This window comes from Phaenicophaeus curvirostris, chromosome 28 (genome assembly GCF_032191515.1).
Source record: "Phaenicophaeus curvirostris isolate KB17595 chromosome 28, BPBGC_Pcur_1.0, whole genome shotgun sequence".
In the NCBI taxonomy this organism is placed as follows: Eukaryota; Metazoa; Chordata; class Aves; order Cuculiformes; family Cuculidae; genus Phaenicophaeus; species Phaenicophaeus curvirostris.
In genome coordinates this window covers 2723673-2741095 of record NC_091419.1, presented here as the reverse complement: position 1 = coordinate 2741095, position 17423 = coordinate 2723673, and the positions used below count along the sequence as shown (strand labels likewise).

Genomic DNA, 17423 nt, shown 5'->3' with positions numbered 1-17423 from the left:
ATAAAGGTCACTTCCTGAATTCCTTTCTTCCTGAACAGCTTTATCTTACGTGATAGAGAGTGACAAAATCCATCTGTTCACAGGACATTTCTATTGACACTATTCTACTCGGGCTTTTTATATTGTGCTATTCACCATGGAGACTAAAAAACTCCAAAACCCAGGAGTGAGGTTGTGCTTTGCCAGACGCAGTCCCAGGCAGGTGACACTATCAGCAACTCCTTCCTTCAAATAACAAAAACCAGCGGATGGCCCGATGCCAGTTTTTAACTACGAACAGTTAAAACACACACAAAATTCCCACACAAGAAACAGAGCCCAGCTAATCCAGATGCCTCTGTCATCTTCTCTTTCCCCTAAAGCTTAGGACTTTCCCTCTACTTCTACCTAAGGCAGAGCACGTTCACTCCAGGATCAAAGGTAACCTTTCAAGGCACAAAGATTCAAAATCCATGTAGTCTATATTCTAAAACTCAGTGGGAAAAGCAAGACAACCTAACTGGCTGGATTTTCAAGAGTACTTGGTAGCAAACGGCTCCTGGTTTTCTCCCTGGGTGGTGCTGCTCACATTTCAAAACCTGGTCACATACACTGAATTTCACCTACGTTTGTAATTATGTTCACAATCAAACACATGAACACAAGTAAGTCAGTCTGGAAAGGAAGGTGAGCGGTGTCCCAGTGAATGAGCTCCAACCCATTCCTGGCAGCAGTGGCTACACCAGGGCTGGTGGATTCCAGCTGCAGAACAGCTGTGGTGGGTTAATAGCTGTATCCCCAAGTCCCACACAGCTGTCCAGCTGTGCTTCTACCAACCCGGCACGTTGATTGACATTCAGAGGGATAGGATTAAAAAATCAGAGCTTTAAAACATTTCTGTTTCATCACTATTATCCCTAAAATACATTTTCTGTAACATATGGCATGGACAGAATACACAATGGTGGAGCAGATACATACAAAGACTTCTAGATCACTGTGCACTTGGCAGGATCAGCGTGACACACCTTATGTGCTAATTACCCACTGTGTTAATAATGGATTTTCTGGGTCTCTTCATAATTATATGAATATATTTATATAGTTCTTTATTTTGGCCCTGTGTTCAGAAGCCATACCGATTAGAAAACGTAAATATAGGCAGTTCTTATGGATTGGAAAACCAAAACATTTTGCTCAGGGGAAAAAAAACCCACAAAAACAAACCTTAGAATTTTGTCTTCTCTCCACGGTGCATAATTCCAGTGATCCACTCAGAAAGTTTGACAAGGCTCTGCCCATCAGCAAGAGCACCATTCCCAGCTCTCAACAAAAAGTATCTGCAGCACACCAGTGTCTATTCTCTCCCTTGCATTTGCATGGCATTATACAGACATATACACAGTGAAACGATAGGAAGGTTTATTTTCTGAAGGCTTTTCAGTTCCCTTGGAATAATTTCTGGCCCCTGAGCTGCAATATCTGCAGGGCTACATACCGTTGCTGGAGAGGAGCGTGAAGTATGTGACAGAGAATGTCTAGTGTTTTCCATCCCCCCATGAATGAGATAGGCTCCCGAGCCGGAGAGGATCGGACTTCCCCCAATGTCCATGGTGATGCCCACCATGTTGTGAGAGGGAATGGCTGTAGGAGAGGATGCCGCTGTAGTCACCTGAGCTCCACCTCCCTGCGGTTCGAAATAGGATGCTGCACTGCTGGGGGCGTAAATCTGAGCTTCGGTGTTGTAGGAGTAGGCGGCTCGTCTGTCAAAGGAACAGAAGGGTCAGAAGGTAGAATACATCTCAGTGGAGAGGAGCTGAGAGCTAATCTCATGGACAATAGACTGCCCAAGCTGGACCACCTTTTAGAAAAACTCAACTCCACTGTCAGAGAGATTTTCTCCATTGGAACCAAACCCTGTGCTGTAAAACACTGTCACCCTGACAGCACTAACCAGGCCTGGAGCAAAGGCCCAGAGCGGCAGCGAGAGCAAAGCCCAGGAGTTGCTCAGCAGCCATTGTGGGTAACCTCAGTGCCAAAGGCTGGGAGCATCCCAGAGGGCAGCGGGGGCAGCAGACAGGAAGAAGAGGAAACAAACCCCCCTTCTTCCTCTAGCAGCTACACTCTGGTTCCTAAAGCCATCCCACCTCATCACACAACAGGCTGGGCAGAGATAAAATCCAGACCCTTTTATGTAGGGGAGAGCAGGATTCCCTGTAGAACCATCCCTCCATGAGATCAACACCTCCCCCAAGGCTGGAGTCTGCCTGAAACAATCCCTGCACACAGCGTAGCATGTGAAACGGTCCCTCCTCTTCCTCCTTTGAACAGCAGGCAGTGCCAGCAGCAGCACTGGGGTGGAAAGAGCCTGGGAGGCCTCTAGAAATCAGCCCAGCTGGGAGGGGAACAGGGTTTGGCCACAGCCAACAAAAGCCTCTTACATGGTTCCATTGGTATAAACAGCTTCTCCTCCTTCCACATACTGGACCTGGGATGGATATACATGCTGCACGGATTGCACCTGAAACAAGCACCACAACCTCTAGTTACAGATATGTTATCACCTAGGAACAGCAGGAGAAATTGCATATTACACCCTCAATCAACTTTCAACCTTACCTTGACATTTAGGCTTTCTTTTTAAAAGAAAAGAAAAATAAACAACCGCCCACCCCCCTTGCTTAGGATTCCCAAAGGATGTATTTATTTTAAAAGGTCAAATTAAAATGAATAAATAACTAATTGCTCCAGGAGCAGTGGAAACAATGGAGCTGGGTTTCCTCTGCACGCATGTTTGAGGGCTGTTTCACCGCTGACTAATGAGGTTGAGAGGATGCTGGAGCCCTCCCTTCGGAGAGGAGCTTGGCAGTGCCCCTCTGCACCTCGGCCCTTTCCTCCTCGGGCTGGCAGGGACCACACTGCCCTCCATCAAGGGTTTGTTTTTTTTCTGAAACTGAGCAACCAAATAAAAAAATGCTGGAGAGAAAGTCAAGGGATCCAGACCCGCTGTCCACATGAAGCAGCACCACACATGGCTGGTTTCTTAGGAAACAAGGACTCCAAGAGGCAAAGTTCAGATAAATAAAAGCCCTTGCATGGTGCTATCTGTCACCCAGCCTTTCGATGAAGCCACAGGCAGTCAGTACCCTTGGTTGTTTAATTAAAAACATCCCAAATACTTTGCCTCTAAAAAGATCTTATAAAGGAAGGTGGCTATTAAATGGCAATTAAAAGCATCCATCAAATCCATCAAAATGTGTGAAACATAACTGCCCTTTCTAAACTTTAAATGTCTTGAGTTTCTTTTGCCATTAGGCTAAGAAAGGAAAAGAGGGATGGAGAGAGGTGCTCTCACAGTGCTCTTCAATTCCCTAAGTGCACAAAGCTCTAATTAAGAGCATGGATTTTTCTAAGCAGCTACCTGGCATAGTTTCAAATGTCATGTGGGAGACGGGGTCCTGTGGACACTGGGGACCCTGCGTGGTGTCTCACCGCAGGGGGTCTTACCTGTTGTGGAACCTGCTGCACTCTGGGAACGGAGATTTGCTGCATCTGCGCTCCTTTGGGAGCGGAGCCTGCTGCCTGGACCAAAACCCTCTGAAAGAAGAAGGCACAGTAACACACTTACTTTCAGTTGGCAACACAGGGGAGTCAGGTATTCCCTTTCAAATTTCCACGGAAAGCTTGTCCCCCTTCCCGTGGCAGCAGTACTCAGTGTCCCTGTGGTCCCCAGCCTTCCAGTACAATCTGCACCGGACACCAGCCTCAACTCAGTACTCTGAACTGGGGAAAAGCTGGAGCCACATTTTCTGACATGGATCATCTTTGAGTCTCCATGCAAGGAAATAACAGCAAACAATTGACTGATGGGAGGAACTCAACACGAGGTTCACTTGCAGCTAAACAAGAACCGCTCCTCACACATCCATGTTTTCCTCCTACAGCTGCAAAGTTTCTTCTCTCACAGCTTCAGTACCAAACCACATCCTACCTCATGGAATCGCATCCTCCAAGACATCACAGACCTTACAACTTCTACCAGCACCAAAGCTCCAGCAATTCTGCATCTCATTTCAGTGCCACTAAGGGCATAGAAATGCTTCGTGTTGCCTTGCGGTGGTCACTGGCCTCTTCCCTGTCATTTCCATTATCTCCCAGCTCTTTGAGAAATGCTGGGCATCCAGTTTAAGGTTGGACACACACCTCATAGAGAGTTCAGCACCTTGCAGATCCAAAATGATCCCAGAGATGTGGTGGATGGAAAGTAATTATTTAAGTGAGGCTCATGGGAACAGAGCCTGGGACCCAGGCATGAGGGTAATAAGGGAATAGTCCAAGCCAAATATCAGTAAGGTCTTTTAAACCGATGAGGACTTTCCTTGTCTCCAAGGAGACAGTCCTCTTCTGTGGCATGAGGCTTTAAAAATACCACGCAGATGGACCAACTGAACAAAAAGCTACAAAACCATCTAACATAGAATCATATAATGGTCAGAAGGGATCTTAAAGCCCATCCAGTTCCACCCCTGCCATGGGCAGGGACACCTCCCACTGGGTCAGGGCCTCCAAGCCCCATCCAACCTGGCCTTGAACCCCTCCAGGGATGGGGCAGCCTGGGCCAGGGCCTCCCCACCCTCACAGCAAAACGTTTCTTTCCAATATCTCATCTCAATCTCCCCTCTCTCAGCTTCAAACCCTTAGCCCTCGTTTGATGAACCCCAGAAGAGACCTTGACAATTACTGGCTATTTTATAGACTCATAGAATCATTAGGTTGGAAAAGACATTTAAGGTCATCTTCAACTGCACCTCTCCACTACTAAATCACATCCCTCATCTACCTCCCTTTTAAACCCCTCCAGAGATGGGGACTCAACCACCTTCCTATGCAGCCTCTGCCAGTGCTTGAGAACCCTTTCTTTGAAGAAATTTTTCCTGATGTCCAGTCTAAACTTCCCCTGATGCAGTTTGAAGCCACTCCCTCTTGTCCTACCACCTGTCACCTGGGAGAAGAGACCAACACACACCACTCTACAACCTCCTTTCAGGCAGTTGTAGACAGTGATAAGGTCTCTTGTCAGCTTCCCCAGGCTCAACAACCCCAGTTCCCTCAGCTGCTCCTCGTAAGACTTGTACATAATTATGATTTTTAGCCCTCTGACACCCTTCCAACACACCCTTTGCCAGAAATTCTATACTTAGCAGAACTCTAGGAATATGATAATGTTCAGCCTCTCCATCACCAGACTCCAGGCTGTCCTTCAGCAGCTCTGGACACGTTGGAGATCCTGGAGCTGAGCTAGTGGTAAGGACATGCACACATCACTTTGTCCATTTTCTCTCCTAAAGAAGCTGTAACCAGTGCACGATAGGAACGTTCTAAGCCCCTTTCCAATTCAGGCCTTTGCAATGCCCCCTACACCAAAGCCTCAGCAAGATCCTTTCCTTTCTCCTTCTTGTTACCCATTCACTGTCATTGTTTTCACCCAACGACCACCTCCTCCTCTGGCACTGCTGCTCAGCTCAGCTACGTGTTTCATTTGTCACTGCCTGCCCGGTTGCTCCTAGTACCTTCGAACCAAGACAATTAATTAGTCATCCCCAACCTGTAAGATGACACCATCCTGTTCATACAGCCTTTGCTCGTAGTGAAAGGCAGACCAGTGGTCAACACCAAAGGCTTCAGCCTCACACCAGTCATGCTGCCGGTTCATTCCCAGTATTTCCTTTGTGCTGCTGGTGAGAAGGGAAGGCTCTGGGTGCTCCTCCTCTTCAGCAATCTTCCACAATCCTCTGGGTTGTCCTTAATCACGAAGATCCACTTAATACTCCATGTCATGATGACAACTTTGGCAATGGCTGGAGAGGTAACTTCATAATCCAAAGCCAATGGGTCTTGTAAACTTCTTCAAGCATGCTGACATGGTCAAATTCTCACTAATGACTGACGATCGACTATTGACCAGCAATATCCACACCACTTCAATACAAACAAGAAACATCACTCAGAGAAATCAAAGATGGGAAGGCTGGAAGATGAGAGCGAGCCAGCCAACCACACACTGAATCACACAACGTGAATGTCCAAGTCTCCTGGCAAAACAAATGCTCCTGCCACAATTTTTAATTGTTCCTTTTCATCAGCATCCAATGGCAGCTCCATCTGCTCACTTGGGAATTGGAGAGAAGGGCGTAGCTAAGTTACACCCACCCATCCTCTTATCCATCCAGCTTCCTGCGACAGAAACTTCTTTTGATAGTTCCCCAAACAGAATAAAAAGAAACCAGTTTTACTTAACCCTTCCCGTTTCGCAGAAGGCAGTTTTCATTCATCAGCTGAAGCTATCACTCCTCTCCTGTCAGGAGACCTCCCAGTGCCTCACACATTCATGCATATGAATCATGGATCCTCCTTCCCCAGTTTAAAATGTCAGGATCCACCTACCAAAGGAAGAGAGCAGCACGTGGCTCCTCCACCCTGCCCCTGCAACAGCCCTCGCCCCACCTCTTCTGTGCTGAGCTTGGTACCTTATTTGCAGAGATGCTGGAATGATGTCCCCAGGGAAGTGGTGGAGTGCTGTACAGTGGACACTTCCAAGGCTCAGCTTGACAGGGTTCTGGGCCATCTCATTTAAACTACAGATCACCTAGAAGGCTGGACCAGACGATCCCTGAGGTCCCTTCCAACCTGTCACTCTGTGATGGTTTATGCTCTCCTGCTTTTATAGGCACACCAAATCATGACAACAAAATATTGTACTGAAGCAAACACCAAACTAGGACGAAACTATCTCCTTGGGTAGCTGAGTTAAAACCTAAATCCCATCTTTTAAAGCTTGCATATTTGTAGGCTAACACATGAAACATCTATGGCCTTTGCCAACACGAAGTCCAGCAACAGGTTCTCGCCACTGCCTTGACAAACTGATTAACAATCCTCTCCCACATTTAACCCTGGGTTAAAATACATCTGCCAGTAAAACAGGTCCCTTCTCCATGGAAACGGCGTTCCCAGCTGCGCATACGTTACCTGCTGCGACGCTGGCACTGGCTGCACTACCGGAGCTTGGGCTGAGGCAGAAGTGTGAAGAGCCACAGAAGCTGCTGAGTCCGATCCACCCTCTGAACTCTGCATGCTCACTGCTGGGGAGAGCAGAGGAGATCAGCCTGGGAAAGCACAGCTCCACCACAGCAAACGCCTAAGGAACCCACGTCTGACAGGAACAAAATCCCAGTGGAAGATGCAGGGGAAGTGCTAGGCAGGAAGGTAGCTACCTTCCTACACAGAGGACTCTTTTTAGTCTTAGAGCTAATTTTAATACGGTATTATATTAAGAAAAAGAAAGTTGCACAATTGTTCCACAGAAAGGAGAGGGAAGGAACAGAAAATGCGCTTCTAAATATAACCAAAAAGTGGCATTGGAAAATTATTGTGTCACAGCGAGGACAACTTCAGAGCTGGAAGAGTAAGAGCGTATTTTTAAAATTCTTTTTTTCTCTCACTCTGCCTTATCATGTTTAACTACTGCAAAAACAAATCTAATCAACCTAAGTGCATGCCTGGAGCTTAGCAAATGCTTTCATTGGGAAAGTGTGGCGGTCAGTTTGGGTTTATGATCACAATCGATAATCAAACATGAACAGCAGAACGGTGAACGACCATCATTTAAAACTCACTCCACAAAGAACCCTCTCCACTCTCCCATCCATGCCCTCACCCCCAGGTCCCACCAGCGTCACCCAGGTCCCCGATCACAGACACGCCATCGCCCTGCAGTCTGGCTCCCACGCTGCCACCCTCCAGGGCTGATGTTCTCAGCACCTTTGAGACATCCCAGTGCCCCCATCCTAGCAGCTCTCAGTCATGTCGAGCAGCATCCGAGGGCCACGCAGGAAAGGGTTGGGCATGGGGAGGCTCCCCGCAGCTCAGGCTCTCCATCCCCAGGTCTCCTCGCTCCCTTATGGCCCAGCCCAGAACCCGGTGTCTGTCCCCAACGCGACATGGGACACGTTACAGCCCAGCGCCCGCAGGACACAGCGGGTCACTGCCATGGAGAGCGGACAGAGTGGTTTGGGGGTGCTGCTCATAGAATCATAGAATCACCAGGTTGGAAAAGACCCACCGGATCATTGAGTCCAACCATTCCCATCAATCACTAAACCATGTCCCTCAGCACCTCGTCCGCCCATCCCTTAAACCCCTCCAGGGAAGGGGACTCAACCCCCTCCCTGGGCAGCCTCTGCCAGGGACCAATCACCCTTTCTGTGAAAAATTTTTCCTAATGTCCAGCCTGAACCTCCCCTGGTGGAGCTTGAGGCCATTCCCTCTCGTCCTGTCCCCTGTCACTTGGGAGAAGAGCCCAGCTCCCTCCTCTCCACAACCTCCTTTCAGGTAGTTCTAGAGAGCAATGAGGTCTCCCCTGATGTAATACAGGGGTGAGGGAGTCTTTTTGTGTCAGTTTCTTGTGAAAGTTCTTGTTTTAAAAACTATTTTAAGAGAGTTTCTGCTGTCATTTCAAAACTAAAAGGTTCAGAAGCACCAAGATTTTGAGTGGTGCCATTTCTCCTTATTAAGCCTCACTGTGACCATAATGCAGCCTCCAAATGAATGTGAAATCTTTTGTTTCATTTCTCTTCTCCATCAAATATTTAAACTTTTTACCCATCTCCCTGCAAGTTAAGAGGCAAAAAAAAAAGAGAAACTGAGGGGCACTGGGCCCTGCTCATTTGATAGTAAAAAGAAATGTGAGGGGGGGTGAAGTTACAAAAGCTGGCTGCTTGTTCTCTTTCAGCTTTTGGGGAAAAAAAAACGAACAAACCACAAAATATGGAGATTCTTCACAAAATAGGTTTTTAAGACTTCTTTTCCATCAGTGCTGACCCCATGTTCCCATGCTGCCCATTAGCACATTACAATTGCTCTCCTGACTCCCCAGAAACCCTGCAGCTTGCAAATCATTTTCTCTTTCACATCATCTTTTATGCATCCAGGAGAAAGTGCAGGGACAGAACCCACAGTCACTGCTCCAAACACAGTTACCAGGCTAATTTAACGATCCAGAAACAAGGTAAAGAAATTTAGTCACTACTTATTGCCACTCAGGTCCCTTCAGAGCCCTCAAGCCTGCCCAAGGCAGATGCACACAACCCTGCTCCCTGCAGCCCCACTGAATAAAGGCAGCGCTCGCCTCTTCCCCATCAGAGCCCCTGCCTGGTTTCCAGTCAGAACCTCTTGGTCAGGAGATACTGAGTTGAGGTTGTGAAAATAAGAGAGGGGATCCTGCTTCTCTGCTCTGCCCTCTGGAGACCTCACCTGGAGCCCTGCATTCAGTTCTGGAGTCCTCAGCACAGGAAGGACATGGATCTATTGGAGTTAGTCCAGGGGACGCCACAGAGATGATCTGAGGGCTGGAGCACCTCCTGTATGAGGACAGGCTGAGAGAGTGGAGGTTGTTGAGCCTGGAGGAGAGAAGGCTCCAGGGAGACCTTAAAGCAGCTTCCAGGGCTGAAAAGGGCTCCAGGAAAGCTGGGAAGATGCTCTTGATCAGGGAGTGCAGGGAGTGGACAAGCGTTTTCAGTCTGAAGCTGAAAGAAGGGAGACTGAGATGAGATCTTAGGAAGAAACGTTTCCCTGTGAGGGTGGGGAGGCCCTGGCCCAGGTTGCCCAGAGCAGTGGTGGCTGCCCCATCCCTGGAGGTGTTCAAGGCCAGGTTGGATGGGGCTTGGAGCCCCTGATCCAGTGACAGGGGGTGAAACTGGATGTGTTTTGAGGTCCCTTCTGACCCAAACCACTCCACGATTCCACAATTAACGAAACAGCTTCCTGCCCATTCCAGCTCAAAATTCTTTGCAACTGAACCTATGGCCAGCGCTGTTGGCAGAGAAGGCAGGTTTATAAAGCTCACGTGAAGATGCTCAGGCAGAAGAGAGGGGTCATTTTTATCACACACATTTCCCTAAGAGTGCTTTATAGTCCAATGCTTGTGCCCAGGACTCTGGTTCACTGTTTTCTAGGGTTTCGTGAGCAGAAAAATATCACAAGGTGAGGTTACAGAAGAGAGTTGGGGAAGTTGCCCGATATATTTTAATGATCAATCTGAAAATAGTTCTGGCAGGGTCAGATCTCGGCATTTTAGGACTACAGAAAGGTCTCTTTTGCAGTGTCATTCTAATCAGGAAAGGACACTTAGAAGTGATGTTATCTCAAAGTTACCATCTACTCATCTCTGCTGAGAAATTTTGTCTTCTGATTTCCATCAATGACCAAAAGAGAGGCAGGCAGGGGGAAGTTGAATTGTCCACTACCAAAATAAATCATCACCATTATTTTCAGATTTGTTATGAAATGCAGGCTCCGTTAATGATGATAACCAAGCCAGACACAAAGACCCCGATGAAAGCTGCAGCCGGTACTTCCAGACAAGGTAGACAGACACACGAGTAGTGGGCCAACAAGGCACACGAACAAGACTTCTCATTATTTTGTTTATCGGTGAAACATCCTGGATAAAGGACAATTCATTTCTCATTAAAGCCATCCTGTGCTTCCTGAGAACTGGAGACCCAGATACATGTGCGCATTTTCTGCTAACATTAATTTGCGCTGATGAAAAGCTGACAACGTAAACAGAATTCTTATGCTCCAAGAAACTATCACAAGGTGCCACAAAGCTTTGTCGATATCCCAGGAGCAGAGCTACCAAGTGAACTGGCACCCAATCCAAGGCTCCAGAGGAAGAATAAAGCTTCGCCTTTCAAGAAGGAGAGGAAACATGGCATCCAAGGTCTTGTTCTTCCCTTTTCGTGGGTGTTGTGTGTACAAATTAAGGAAAACCCTTGCAGTCACTAAATGAACATCTGCTGCTGGAGCTCAGCCGTCAGCTTGTGCAGCCCTTTGGCACTTCTGCCACAGCCCTAAAGCAAACGCCCATGAAAGGACTCGCTGCTCTCCTTCAATCTCATTTTTCACCTCCCACAGGGGAGGAAATTTTACAGTGTTCTTGATCCTCCTCTTCTAATAGAGACTCAGTGGCTCAAAAGTCAGCCCTCCAAATTCCCAGAGATCTAAGATCTGCTGCCTTCTTCTTAGATCTGGTCTAAGAAAGAAGTTCATCCCAGCCACACCTGCTTCCAACTCGTGGCTGGAGCAGAAATCACTGACAGGAGCTATTAAAGGTGTCTTGTGGCTTCTGACAGCCGGTGAAAGCCTGACAGCTTGGCAGTCCCCCTGTAGTAGGGAGTTTGCGCAAACTGAGAATCTAATTAGCAGTCAACAAAGCTGCTGGTGGGGCACGGGGAAGATCAGCATCCACAGTTGATTTCCTCAGCTCCTGGGCTCCTTAGCGGGTTAGGAAGAGCAATAGGACAAGTCAGTTATTGTGCCAGTGGAATGAGCAGATGGGACCCGACCTGGCATAGGGCATAAAATTGCAGTGTGAAGGGCCTGACTCAGCCATTAGTGTTTCAGGTAGAGACAAGTTTAAAACTCCAGTTGCTCAACCGGGCTGGTGATGTCCCATGCAGCATCACGGCTCAGGGCCATGGAAGGCATTGCAGACATCTGAATTCCAGGTTGCATCATCACTGAATGAATCAGGCAGATAACGAGGCTGCTGCGCCCTGGAAACCTTCTGTTTGCACACAGCTATCTCGGTATCCAAGCAAACAGTGGTGACAGGACAGGAAATATAGAAAAAAACGAGTAACTTCTAGGTGCTATTTCTGGTTGTGCCACCAGCTTGCTCTGTGACCTTGAATGCGACGCTTCCCCTGCCCCGCGCTTCACTTCTCCCACTCCTAAAAAAGCCACAGCGCTCCTCTAGGTAAGGGAGGTTTTGAGCACCCGTCTCCGGGCTGTCAAAGCCTGAATGCGTTTGAGAAAGACAAGGAGGAATATTACAAGCCTCCAGGGCTGATAAAAACTCCAATTGTCACCGTTTCATTCATAAGCCATGTTGCTTTCATGTAAATAGCCTTGCTTTTGTTAATCTCTCCTGCCTAAAGCAGCTCCAAAATGCTGGGAAAACAGAGATAAGAGGAGCATTTTGAAATATTCTCCACATTCAAGTTTGCAGGGAGAGAAGGAAGGGGAGCAGGAGGATATCGCACAGTGCAGAGAAGGGAAAGCAGTAGCATCCTCAGCACCGATTCCCGAGCTCGCAGCGTGAGCCTGGGAAAGGAGCAGGGGCTGATGCAAAACCCCTGGCAGTGGGGAGGGAGCCTTGGTCCCAGCTGCCCACCCCCAGCTCTGCCATCCAGGAGATGCAGAGGAACCGTAAGGCATTTTCCACAGAAGGTTTTAATATAAACCATCAGCTCCCGAACACTCAAACAAAAACGTTTTGGCACTCAATGCCCAGACCTCAAACGTCTTAATAACTGGGGCTGATGGGAGCCAGAGCAGGGAGCCGGCCCGGGGAGACATTTGGTTTATTTTGCTCTGGTCCTCATTCCGTGAGACACGTAAGCACCAGCAGCCAGCCCGGCCAGCTCGAGACTTCAAATAAAAGACAATTTAAGTCCCTGCCTTCCTCAGGCCCAGGGTGGCTTCTGTTGTCATTGCGGCCGACGTACTTTGTGTTTTCCTGCTAGAAGAAAATGCCACCACCTGAAGCGACTATAACTCTCCTCCTGCCTTATTTTCATGTTTTTGAGTGCAACCTTACATAAATCAGGGGTGAGACTGGCAGAGTCTTGGCTCTCCTGGGGGATTTAGGTCTTGTATTTATGTATCTTTAATTTTCGAAGGGGAAAATGTAACACGTACGAGCTACCCCATGCCAGCAACCAGGGAAAGCCATTTTTTAACCCAGAAGAATCATAAAATCACAGCGTCACAATCATACAAACACCAGTGTTGCATTCAAAATACTGAAGCTGTCACTGTTTCAGTGAATCATTTGCTCACTGGAAGACGAATCATGAACTACTTTATTTAATTTGCTTTTCAAAGCTTACTTGGTCATCCTTTGATCTTATTTAAACGTGTTAAATTCCTTTATTACACCCTTTTCTTCTGGCAGAACTTTTGAAATAGAATATAATACAATACCGGAACACAAATGTGGGAAAGGAGAAATTACTTTGATTAGTTTGTTGTTGTTGTTTTTTTAAAGAAGAACAGACAATTATTCTACCTCTGGGACAAAGTTTCTCACAACTACTTATACTTAAGCTTCCCAGCAAGCCTTGGTGAGTGATAGGACCTCTGCTGGGGAAGGAAATACCTCCATTTGCAGTTCGGAAATGGGCTTCACCACTTCTTCTCAAAGAAGATTTAAATGTGAGGCATAAAAATCCACCAGGAACATTTCAGTCTTGAAGTATGGTAATCAATGGGAAATCAGATTTTTAATGACTGAAGGATGCACTTCATGGCTTTCACTTCAAATGAAATGAAAAGGAGGTTGGAGCAAGGCATGTGTTGGTCTCTTCTCCCAAGTAACAATTGATAGAGCAAAAGGAAACGGCCTCGAGTTGCACCAGAGGAGGTTCAGATTGGATATTAGGAAACATTTTTTTACTGAGAGCGCCATGGAGCCCTGGCAGAAGCTCCCAGGGCAGTGGGGAAGTCTCCCTCCCTGGAGGGGTTCAAAAAATGTGTAGATGTGGCGCCTGGGGACACGGTTTAGTGGGCACAGTGGGGTTGGGCTGGTGGTTGGACTGGGTGTGCTTAGAGGTATTTTCCAGCCTTAATGTCCTATGATTCTAAATTAAGACATAAAGGCAGAAAATTTTTTTTTCCAGGTGAAGCTGCTATAATTACGCCTGCCTTCTTATGCCTGATGGTGCATGTTCTTCAAACAGGAAGCAAATGCCAGCTGCACTGGCTCTCCAGCTGAAAGAGAGGATTGTGGATTTTTAATCACAGCCTCCATGTGCTGTCAGACACGTCCCACGGCATGGCCTGCGGATACAACCTAAAATGGGGATGCCATCAGGGGACAGGGACACGCTTCTCCTAGAATCACAAAATGGTGTCATTTGGAAAATACCCTTAAGATCATCGAGTCCAACCATCAATCCAACTCTGCTAAGCCCACCACCAGACCATGTTCCCAAGTACAACATCTACTCCTCTTTTAAACACCTCCAGGGACAGTGACTCAACCTCCTCCCTGGGCAGCCTCTTCCAACGCTCGACAACCCTTCCAGTAAAGAAATTCCTCCTAATATCCAATCTAAATCTCCCCTGGTGTATCTTGAGGCCATTTCCTCTTGTTCTGTCACTGGCTGCCAGGGAGAATAGACCAACCTCCACCTCACTACAACCTCCTTTCAGGGAGTCATAGAGAGTGCTGAGGTCTCCCCTCAGTCTCCTTTCCTTCAGACTAAACAACCCCAGCACCTTCAGCCACTCGTCATAAGGCTTGTGCTCTAAATCCTTCACCAGCTCCATTCCCCTCCTCTGGACATGCTCCAGCATCTTGACGTCCTTCTTGTAGATACATCAAGACACGGTGAAAAAGGATGGATGCACCAGAACTGCAGGGGTTGATGCGATTGTTGGTGGCATTTTACAGGAAACTTTACCCTGACTCAAAGCAGTTGGTAGCCTCTGGACACCTTTAGTGCTGTCACCCAACAGCCAGGGCACTCCGCTGTGCTCCAAGCTTTCTCTGTTGAGGGGGTCTGAGGCTGACCAAGACGTAAAAGCCAGGTAACCAGACCATGTTTTCCCATACAAGCTCATGGCACAGCTATGATTTTTTCTACAGAAATCTCCTGGTATCCGGTATTTTCTTGAAAATAATAGGAAGGTTGTAGTTTATTAAAAATAAAAAATATTTTTTTCTCATCCTTAACATTAACCTGCGAAGATCAAAATGAAAATCCAAGGATTTGCCTTTTTTTGTGTGGCTTTGTGCATTTTTTTTGCATATTTTGAAAGGAAGGCTTACATTTAAAAATAGATTTTTGGTTTCTGGAACTTTGATGCAGGTTTCGTTGGCTTGCAGCTTAAATAAATAGGAAAACCAGAAGAGCAGCAACTGAATTCAGAAGAAATAAAAATGTTATTTAACCATCACGTTCTAAATGGTATTTTCTCCCTTGACTACAGAAAAAGGAACTATGGATTTTACTTCTCATAGATTCACTACTGAGAATCCTCAACACTCTCAAAAGTGACCAAAAATAAGAAAAGGGATGCAGAGAAGAATAGGTCTTGACTTTCTTTTCTAGCAGATGCACACTATCCATCAATCTCACCATACTCCATGCCACATTTATTTTACTAAAGAAAACCTTAAATTTTTTCCATTTCATTCAACGGTTTTGGCTTGGCGTCTGTTTAATAACGTGCCCGGAAAAGGCATTAGTTGTGTTTTACCCAGAGCACAGAAAGAAGGGTTTTGTTCTTCAGAAGAAGAGCAATCAAGTGAATTCTACCTCCCTAGAGCAGAGCTACGGCAAATGCTTGTACCAAATCCAGCATCCTTTATCCCCACCGCACGTGCCTCCAAACCATGGTATCTCTAAGAAATAACTGGCATTCCCCTGAAATTCCAGTTAGGAAAATAATAACTTGATTTTCCATTGCCCAAGAACCTCAGAAGCTGGAGGAGAATACAAGCAGGCACTTGCAGCCTGCATCGCATCTGGCTCTGAACTAAGACCAAGGACCAAGTATCACAGAATCAAGGACCAATCACAGAATCACAGAATGGTTTGGGTTGGAAGTGACCTTGAAGTCCACTCAGTTCCAACCCCCCTGCCATGGGCAGAGACACCTCCCACTGGATCAGGAGCTCCAAGCCCCATCCAACCTGGCCTTGAACCCCTCCAGGGACAGGGCAGCCACCACTGCTCTGGGCAACCTGGGCCAGAGCCTCCCCACTCAGAGTAAAATATTTATTCCTAAGATCTCACCTCAGTCTCCCCTCTTGCAGCTTCAAACCATCCCCCCTCATCCTATCCCTGCCCTCCCTGATCAAAAGCCCCTCCCAGCCTTCCCTTAGGATCCTCCAGCTTTGCACCCTCTTTTGGCAAAACATGATTCCAGCTCACCCAGCTATGAAACAAGAAGAAATTCTTTGCTTTCAGATGGCAGAGCCAAGGAGAAGCTGCTCTACCAGCATCCCTGTTTAGGAGTTATCTCGTCCTGCAGACCATACAAAGGATGCTTGGAGAACAAAGCTCCTAACACAGCTGCAGCTCAAAGCATTTGGAAGTCTGGTTGCTTGGCACCTGAATTTAATACTTGCCCAAAGTGTTGTACCACTGGCAATCACAATGCTGGACTGAGTTAGGAAAGCAACAGTATTTCCTGGGGTTTTAGCTGCTCTAAAAGCCCTGGAAGAAGAGCTTGCTATTCTGGGCTTTCAGTGGGAGCCAGGAAATGCCAGAGCAGCTTAAGATCTGATAGGAGCTCATGAAAACCTTGACCTTCACACCAAACCCCTCATCCCAAGCCAAGGATAGCCTGTAACACCTGCACGCACGCAACACCGAGCCACCTCACAGAGCCTGGGATGCTGCAGGGTGGTGCCCAGCATCCCCACTAGCAGCAACAGGGACTCGTATGTTGTTTGTGTCCCAAGGGTTGAAGCAGCATTCGCCTTTCACAATCAGGCCTTCCTAAACCAGCAGAGGATGAGGGGAGAGGTTAGGATCACTTCTGTGCTCTGAGGAGTGTGAATGTGCCCTCAACCCCATCGCAGCTGAAAGTGAGCTCTTCTAGACTGACAGGAGCTGACACTGAACCAGCTCATCTACAGATGTCCTGAGCCTCGTGCCATCACCTTTGCCCTTTCAAGAAGCGCTGGTAAGTGGACGAGATGGAAAAGAGAAGCAGACATGGTAAGGAACTTGATAATAAGCTCGTTCTGGAAAGGCTGCTTATTACACTGATTCAAAACATTATAAACAAAGAAGGCACCAGAGCCTTCTACTGATTAGGTTAAATTAATTTAAAACAGAAGCAAACGCTGCTTGTCTAGGAGCTCCAGTTACCTGGAAACAGATAAACCCCAAACACGCGGTTCAAGGGCAGCCGGGGTTGGTTGTTTTGCTTGTTTTTTTCAGAAACCTGGTCCTCGTGGAAAAATACAAAAATGGAAATGGCTTTTATTAGCGAGTTAATAATACACTAAAATACAAATATACACTCATTCTTTAATTAGATTTCATGGAAACAAGTCAAATAATAGATATATACACACACTTAATTGTTGTGTAACAGCAGTTTGCTAATCCTGGCTGTTTCTTTAACAGTAACTTCCAGAGAGGCACACGAGAGCGAGGAATGCATCTGTGCTGGCCATAGAATCTGGAGTTTCCTTAAAAGCCAGCTGAGACTGAACAGCAGAAGCTGTGATGGTTTAATGTTGCTGGCAGCAGCCTGTGAAAAAATCCCACATGCACAGCTCTCAGACCTGACCACAGGCAAAGCAACGTTGTGAACCTTCCTCCCATACCAAAACCTGTCCCCTTTTCTTTCTGGGT

The 17423-nt window shown here is 47.1% G+C and overlaps 1 protein-coding gene across 10 annotated transcripts in view; it reads right to left on the bottom strand.

The window, feature by feature from the left end:
• The window catches only part of RFX2 (regulatory factor X2), a 72651-nt gene that overhangs the window by 28686 nt on the left and 26542 nt on the right, over window positions 1–17423 (bottom strand). For 2 of the 10 annotated variants that reach the window (XM_069878036.1, XM_069878040.1), the window contains exons 2-5: window positions 7009–7118; window positions 3487–3576; window positions 2421–2500; window positions 1478–1742 (exon numbers count right to left, since the gene is read on the bottom strand). In XM_069878036.1, coding sequence (XP_069734137.1) covers window positions 1478–1742; window positions 2421–2500; window positions 3487–3576; window positions 7009–7113 — 540 coding nt within the window. In that variant the 5' untranslated portion in view covers window positions 7114–7118. Of the gene's footprint in view, window positions 1–1477; window positions 1743–2420; window positions 2501–3486; window positions 3577–3970; window positions 4005–5584; window positions 6239–6277; window positions 6378–7008; window positions 7122–17423 lie in introns of those variants that run through there. The other 8 variants (XM_069878034.1, XM_069878035.1, XM_069878043.1 and 5 more) reach the window with 6 other exon arrangements.